Source organism: Alosa sapidissima, chromosome 13 (genome assembly GCF_018492685.1).
Source record: "Alosa sapidissima isolate fAloSap1 chromosome 13, fAloSap1.pri, whole genome shotgun sequence".
Lineage (NCBI taxonomy): Eukaryota > Metazoa > Chordata > Actinopteri > Clupeiformes > Clupeidae > Alosa > Alosa sapidissima.
Genome location: NC_055969.1, coordinates 19663380 through 19671956, shown reverse-complemented (window position 1 = coordinate 19671956; position 8577 = coordinate 19663380). Strand labels below are relative to the sequence as shown.

Below are 8577 nucleotides of genomic sequence, written 5' to 3'. Positions count from 1 at the left end.
TTTTCTTAATAGCAAACACACACACACACACACACAGAGAAAGAGAGCAGGAGGAGCAAGCCATAGAAAGAGGGAGAATTCTCTGTGAAAAACAATCATGATAACAAACACTTTACTTTTCTCCCAACCCTCTGTGCAGTAGACAGTATTATCCAGAGTAGACATAACACACACACACACACACACACACACACACACATATCTGGCTGGCACCACTGGTCAGATGACAGCTGGAGGGGATGGATGGGAGTGAGACTGTGTGGTGGCCTGTGAATGTGCAGTGTGCTGGCTGCATACACCCTGGCACACACACACACACACACACACACACACACACACACACACACACACACACACACACACACACACATCCCAAATGGCTGGCTGAAGACTGTAGGAGGTGTGGCTTTAATGCCAGATTGGCAGCTGCTTAGAAACTGGAAGAGGCATGAGCAACATCTATACTTTCTACAGCGGCCGATGGTTAGATATCAGTGAACTGGAATGACCTTTAGATTTCTCAGCAGCGTTTGACATTCTTAATCATGAACTTATATTAGAAAAATGTAAATGTTATGGCTTCACTCAGTCTGCTTTGTTCTGGATCAATAGCTATTTAAGTAATAGAAAGCAAATGGTGTACTTCAATGGAAGCTATTCTGACATCATAAATGTGAAACATGGTGTGCCTTTCCACTGGTATTAAACAAAGCTCATATCTCAATGTATGCCGATGACTGCACTATATATTTAGCCGCAGCAACAGTAGATGATTTAAATGCAAATTTAGCCAGTGAGATGACTAAGGTGGTAGACTGGATCAATAACAATAAACTGATTTTGAATGTGTCTAAAACAAACTGTATAGTAATTGGTACAAATCATTCTTTAAGTTCAAAACCAAAGCTTAGTCTCACAATAAATAAAACAGTCATAATGCAACTAGAAGAAGTAAAACTTTTGGGAGTCATCATTGACAATAAATTATCATGGGATAAACATATACAAAAGGTTGTGACTGAAATGGGAAACGCCATATCAATAATTAAAAGATGTGCTAAATATTTAACACACCAACTTGTTAAGCAAGTTATACAGGCTTTGGTGTTGTCAAATTGAGACTACTGCTCTATAGTTTGGTCCTCTACTTCATTGAGGAATATAAGTAAATTGCAATTGGTCCAGAATAAAGCAGCAAGATTAGCTCTTTCTTGTGGAAGAAGAACTACTGTTATTAAGATGCATGACTCTTTAGGTTGGTTAGATGTAAAAAGTAGATTTTTGTCTTTATTGATGGTTTTTATTAAAAATGTCATAATAACAAAATCACCTTTTATCATTTATAGAAATATGTCCTTCAGTTCAGTGGCACATAATTATTCAACAAGGCATGCAGTTGGAGGTTGTTTCACCTTACCAAGATCTAAGTCAATGATTCAACGTACAGTTATATATAGAGCAATGGAACTCACTCCCTTATCCTATTACTCAATTAAATATTCATAGCTTTAAAAAACAACTTAAAAGTCATTATCTAAATGTTACCTTTAATTGATGCTGCTGTTATGTCTGTTTGTGTTTGTTGTCCTTTTTTTTTTTTTGCTTTTTGTTTTGTATCTGTCTAGTGATGTTAACCATGTTTTATGTAAAATGTAATGTATAAGTATAAGTAAGTATATATACTCTTTTGATCCCGTGAGGGAAATTTGGTCTCTGCATTTATCCCAATCCGTGAATTAGTGAAACACACACAGCACACAGTGTACACACAGTGAGGTGAAGCACACACTAATCCCGGCGCAGTGAGCTGCCTGCAGCGGCGCTCGGTGAGCAGTGAGGTTAGGTGCCTTGCTCAAGGGCACTTCAGCCGTGCCTACTGGTCGGGGTTCGAACCGGCAACCCTCCGGTTACAGGTCCGAAGTGCTAACCAGTAGGCCACGGCTGCCCAATGTATTGTCTGTGTGTTCTTTTATGTTATGTATCCATGTAATGTGTGTCATGTACATTGTCATCTGTGTATTTCAATATTATTTGTCACATTGATGATAGACCCCAGGAAGAATAGCTGCTGCTTTGCAAAAGCTAATGGGGATCTAAATAAAAACAAACAAACAAACCTCGCCATGGTCATTCTGTCCTGATAGATCAGGTTAGATAAGGTCAGATCAGAGCAGGTCATCTGGGTGATGAAACTGGTAAGATAACATACTACCACACAAACAAACAGGTGATTATATCTCTATTTCACAGACACACACACACACACACACACACACACACACACACACACACACACACACACACACAGAACAAAAAAACATTCTATCCCTTCATGCCGCTGCTTCACTCATATAACCACGTGCCTATCAACCTGCCAGAGGTGAACCAGGGCAGTGCTATCTGGAAAATAAATAAACAAATAAATAAATAAGAGCATGATTTTCCGACTGAATAAACAAGCCCCCATCAGAAGCATGTGGTCAGTATCCGCGGCATGTGGCTGGTCATCTCTGAATCATAGCCCGATCTAATTACCCCATCAATACTCCGCTTGGATGTGATTAAATAAGGCTCTTTGTCCTCGGAAACAGAACGATAACAGGGAGGAAGGCCAAATGACCATCTGCTTGAGCGGGTTCACAAACATATTTCAAAGCAGCACTGTCCGCCTGCCCAACCAGGACAAAAATGACACACACACTACAGTACCTCCTCCTCACGCACACACACACACACACTTCCACCTCCTCTCACACACACACACACTATCATTTCCTCCTCACTCACATAAACAACAGGTCAGGTCATTTCTGAAAACGGGGCAAATCAATAGTAGCCTATCAACATGCTGCTGCCTGATTGCAGCTTATTAGTGTGCGTGTGGTGTGTGTGTGTGTGTGTGTGTGTGTGTGTGTGTGTGTGTGTGTATGTGTGTGTGTGTGTGTGTGTGTGTGTGTGATAGAGAGAGAGAGAGAGTCTGAGTATGTTCTGGCACAAAACACTCCTGAATCCAATTTCATGGAAATTAAGCCAAGCCAAAGTCTCATTAGGAGATATGAGTTAACAGGGTCACAACCCCATGCAGGTTGGACTCCAGGCATTAGCAACATCAAACTCTCCCTGTCTGTTGTATAAGGCCAGGCCAGTAAATGAAATCCATATCACATTTAATAAAACTGCCATTTTGGAAGGACTACAGATGGACAAAGCTTTCCAATCAGTGAACTCTCTGGAAACTCTGGAAACAAAGCAATAGTTTCCTTGTGGGAAACAGCAACTCATGCTAAACAAATGGTTAGTGTTTTTCAAACTGTGGTATTCTATCCTGCAAACGATGGAAACACGGCAAACGTCAGCTTGTGTGTAACTGCACTTCATTGAAACAGCAGCACGTACCTCATGGGAAGAAAGGTGTCGAGGTGGCAGGAAAGGCGCGTTTGTTTTCAATCCCAGCATGCCGTTTCTCAGGCCGGGAGGTGCTTCCAGGTGCTGACGAAGGCGGTGGGGATGAGGGAGTAGGGCACGGTGGTGATGGAGTTCCAGGCGTCCAGCGTAGGGTCGTAGCAATCCAGCGTCTTGCAGCGCTGCGCGCCAAAGTAGCCGCCCACCACGTAGAGCTTGTTGCCCGAGGCGACGGCCTGGCAGCTCATCCGTTTGGCCGTGACATCGCCCACTTTCGTCCACTGGTAGTTGTCACTGCTGAACTTGTACGCGGAGCAGGCCGAGAACTCCGTGTCGCCGCCCATCACGAAGATCTGGTTGCCCAGGACGGCGGCGGCCGTGTAGCGCCACGGCTGCGGGCACGAGGCCGGGACCGTCCAACGGTTCTCCGCCGGGTCGTAGCACTGGACCTTCGGCAGCTTGTCGTGGGCCACACTGGTGCCTCCGAAGGCGAAGAGCTTGAGCTTGACGCTGACCACGGCCGCGTTGCTGACCCCCTCGCGCAGCGGCGCCACCATGCTCCAGCGGTTGGCGGCCGGGTCAAACTGCTCCACTTGCTTGAGCGAGACGGACGGCGAGGCCGGGAGGCAGCCCGTGGCCGCCGTGTGGCCACCCACCACGTACAGGCAGTGGCGCAGCTCGGCCGAGCCGTGGCCGAAGCGTGCGATCAGCATGGGCGGCGCCTTGAACCACTCCTCGTGGAGAGTGTCGTACACCCACACGTCCTTGGACACGCCGTTCTCCGAGCCGCGGCCGCCCGTCACATACACCTTGCAGCCGATGGCGCACGCGCTGAACTCCTTGCGTGGGCTGGGGATGTCCGCCTTGGGGATGATCTCTTTGGCCTTCTGGTCCACTAGGTAGAGCTTGTCGCACATGAAGGTGGGCCCGCCCAGCAGGAAGAGCGTGTGGCTGGTCTTGCGTGGCCGCGCGCACGGGCTGTTGACCACGCCGTCGTTCTGCAGGATGCGCAGCTTGCAGCGGATGGCCTCGTCCACCAGCTCCTTGCTCTTGGCCTGCGCGTTGATCAACTCCTCGGTGGACACGTTCTCCATCAGGAAGATGGCCGGCAGCAGCGCCAGGCGGACCGTGCGTAACAGCTCGGGCAGGTGGCAGTGGCGGCGCTCCAGGTCGTAGTTGACCCAATTGAGGGCCGACTCGTAGACCAGCCGCTCGTCCTCCGTCTCCAGCTCCTCATGGGCCAGCAACTGGACCAGCATGTCCTTGGGCAGCTGCAGGAAGTCCTCACTCTTGCTGATGGCGGGGAAGTTGCTGAGACACATGGCCCAGGACAGCTGCGAGAGCTGCTGGCACTGGTGCGCGTCCGACAGCAGCAGCATGCCCAGGCAGTTGGTCGGGTGCAGGTTCTTCTCCAGGAACTCGGCGCAGGCGTCGCGGATGTCCTGGAACTCCAGCATGTCGCCCGCCTCCAGCAGCGACTCTGCGTTTTCCTCGTTGATGACCACGCGGGACGAGTAGGCGTAGTCCAGCAACAGCTCCAACACCTGATGAAGGCAAACGAAGACAAACACACACAAACACATGCACACACGCACACACACATGCATGCACCACACACACACAAAGCCACAGATGAAACAGGTAAAGTAAGATAACAAGATCTGTGTACTGAATTTGTTTTTGTCCTTGCCATGCAATAACTGAAATGTATTAGGCTACCTAATCAAAATTGGGATGATGTGCAAAATATTGAAATATTGAAACAAAATGTATTTCAATTATAGGCACATGTAACTGCAAGAGTATTGCCGGTATTATTATACTGATAACTGTTCTAATGTGAGTGGTTAGTAGGCCTACCTCAGGGTGGATAGAGTCGCGGAAATCCACTTCGCTGGCTTGACTCTCCCGTAGCCCGCCGCTGAACATGGCCTCGAAATACCGGCTGCACGCAGCCAGCACAGCGCGGTGGCACGGGAACGAGCGGTTGCCCGCGTGGAGCATCACGTCCGTGAAGAGCCGCTGTTGCCTGAGCGCGTTCAGGTGCATGAGCACGCTGTCGGCGTAGGACGACTTGTGGAACAGGTAGATGTTCATGGACCCTGTGCTTGCCCGCGATTTGCGGTTCTCATGTACGCCAACAGACATTTTCATTGAATCCTGCGGGGAGAGAGAGAGAGGGAGGGGAACTTTGTAAAAAGTGATGCTCACAGAACAGTGGGCACAGCTGTGCCGTTGTGCGCGCGTCAACTTAATAGAGTCAGTGAAGTGGTTTCGGTCTGTGGTAAAGTTCAGACTTGTCTTTTCCTCAGCCCGAGTAAAGGAAGTCCGCTTATAGCGACTGCCTTTGAACTAGATATGATCCGAAACAGACGGAGATCAGCTGGAGCATCTGCTATCAGAAACGATCGGATGAAAGAGCGCCGGGGCGCTTTGCCTTCTCCAGTTCAACGGGCAGGCTCACTCACTCTGCCCCCAAGATGCCCTGATAACATCTGCATCGGTCATGCTCACAAACATCAATCCCACGGGTCTGAGAAAAGTGGGCACATCATACAGAATGATGTCATTCTGCACACACACACACACACACGTCTCTCTGATGTATTGGCGCCCGGAATGCACTGTTGTCTAATCATTACCAGGTGCGCAGTGGAGGAAAGTGAACTACAGGAAAGAAGGTTGCAGGGAGCGAGTGTGGGAAAATAACTGTTTAAAGTCAACATTATATATGCTCTGTGCATACAGTGATGGCTGAAAAATATCCAGTGTTAAAATGACTCCGGGGGCCCCGTGTCAACGCTAAGTCTCAATGTCACCGGCTACCATCTGGTAGGCTGTATGGCCGTGCATTCAAATCCAATCAGCGCTAATTTCCATGTAAGCGATACAAGGCGCTCGGTCACCGCCGGCTGTCGCCGTCCCTCCCGGGACGCTTTAATTGTGTTTCGACTAATGCTTAGCCGGGCTAAAATGTACTCTAGTGCCGACCTAAACACATTATGGACACATCAGCAAGGTAGATTTATCGCGCCTCATCCTAACCCTTAATCTGTTTTAAATGGTCACAGCTGTGAAGGACACAATGTGTCGACTTTTTCATGTGGAGAAATATCCTATGAGCTATTGTTGAATAAAGTACGTAGAGCAATTGGCTTTCAAAGTCTATAACTAAGTATGTGATGGAGATTATAGACTTCTTATAGGTTGCGCACGGCAAAATACCCTTATATGTGTAGCCCATGATTTTAATATATTTAATGAGTTGTAAATTAATTATTTAGGCAACAATGAATTCTGTCCGCAGACCAAGACTGGTTGATGCGATATGCACCTGTAACGTTACCTTGCAATAGTCAATGGGTTGCACCTTTTCAATTTCAAGTATTTCTTTATACCCACAAAATGCGTTTACACAATTATTGCACTTCTTTGACGGCTACGAGGACAGTTTGTAATGTATCATGTAATTAATTTAGACAGATAACATCTTACCAAAATGACAGCTGCAGGAAAGGTAGTAGTCTAGCAGCTGGATTAGGAGGGTTTAAGCAAGCATTTCTCAGGCTATGTCAACAAGTCAACGGCGAGACCTGCCAAAGGAGAAATTAACCGAATAACATCACGGTTGTTTACCTCTTTGTGGGAAAGTAGGAGTTCAATCCTGTTCGCGTTAACCCTCTTACATGCCGCTCCGTGAAGAGCCACGGGGATCGCGGGGTTGTCCACTTGTGGATGACTTCGATGCCGTGAAGAAGGCGTGTTATTCCTGAGCCAGTTCGTCCGAATTTCAGCAGGGGCAATCCTTTAACGATAAAACAAGTCCGAGTTACTGTAATATCTAAATGCGTTCTCTGCAACGTTTTCAGCAGCGGTGTCAAAAATGAATTGGATTAGATGACCACGATCGTGTCAGTAGGCTGTAGTAAGGAGCGTCGTGTGCGAGACATCTGACGGCGCAGCTGGTGCGTTTGTGTTCGTCTGTCTCTGAATGAGCGCTTTTGGAGAAGGAGGAGGAACGCAGCGTGTTTGTGAGGAAAGAGGGAGGAGTATGCAAAGCAGCCAGGAGGTCGGGTTACTAGGAGAAAATAAGCTGCTTATTACAGCGGAGAAATTAGCCTACATTGAGAGAAAGTGGAGTGCATTTTTAAGGTAGTCTACAAATACATTTTATATTCTCATTCTTTGAAATGAGTCATGAGACATGCCCTGTTCTCAGATAGTGTTTTAAAGACCCAATCTCTAATACTATTAATATAAATGATGATGATGATGGAATGTGACATCATGTCTATTTTGCCAGCATTTATCATTTATGCAGTCAGTTAATTGTCAATCTTTGCATCTGTATAAGGGTTACCCACAAGTAAAATGTGTGTGTGTGTGTGTGTGTGTGTGTGTGTGTGTGTGTGTGTGTGTGTGTTTGTGTGTGTGCGTGCGTGCGTGTGTGTCCACCACAAGGAAGCTTTGTGGTTACTTCTTATGGGGAAAAACCATGTTTCCCCATCTCAAAGACTCATTTACAATGCAAATTCAACACACCTTTCCTACTTGAAAGGTGGAAGTGTGAGCTGATCCAAGAACAGCAAGCAGCCAGCAACAGATAGCGTGGCCTACAATTGTGGGGCAGCCGTGGCCCACTGGTTAGCACTCTGGACTTGTAGGGTTGCCGGTGCGAGCCCCGACCAGTGGGCCGTGGCTGAAGTGCCCTTGAGCAAGGCACCTAACCCTTCACTGCTCCCCGAGCGCCGCTGTTGAAGCAGGCAGCTCACTGCGCCGGGATTAGTGTGTGCTTCACCTCACTGTGTGTTCACTGTGTGCTGTTTGTGTTTCACTAATTCACGGATTGGGTTAAACGCAGAGACCAAATTTCCCTCACGGGATCAAAAAAGTATATATACTTATACAATGGGTTAACCATAAATCAAGCATGGGATAAAATGCATGGCACAATAGCGCCCTCTGCCAGTAGTGAATCTTGCTCTGTGTTTCAAAAGGAGAAGAGGTCTTCAGGTGTTTTGTAAGTAATAGTCAGCTGGTCAGTTCCAAGGAAGGACATACCTAAAAACTGAATGTAGTGAATCTGTGTTGTCAGTGTGTGCTTGTGTGTCTTTCGAACAGATACAGAAGGGGATGCAGGAGCGGGGTGTTCTCAAGTACTGGCCTCAGTAGGCA

At 47.3% G+C, this 8577-nt stretch overlaps 1 protein-coding gene across 1 annotated transcript in view; it reads right to left on the bottom strand.

Moving 5' to 3' along the window:
- The window catches only part of enc1 (ectodermal-neural cortex 1), an 11335-nt gene extending 3957 nt beyond the window's left edge, over positions 1-7378 (bottom strand). The window contains exons 1-3 of the mRNA XM_042059494.1: positions 7039-7378; positions 5263-5562; positions 3397-4946 (exon numbers count right to left, since the gene is read on the bottom strand). Coding sequence (XP_041915428.1) covers positions 3465-4946; positions 5263-5556 — 1776 coding nt within the window. The 5' untranslated portion in view covers positions 5557-5562; positions 7039-7378 and the 3' untranslated portion in view covers positions 3397-3464. The remainder of the gene's footprint in view (positions 1-3396; positions 4947-5262; positions 5563-7038) is intronic.
- Between the last annotated feature and the right edge of the window lie 1199 nt (positions 7379-8577).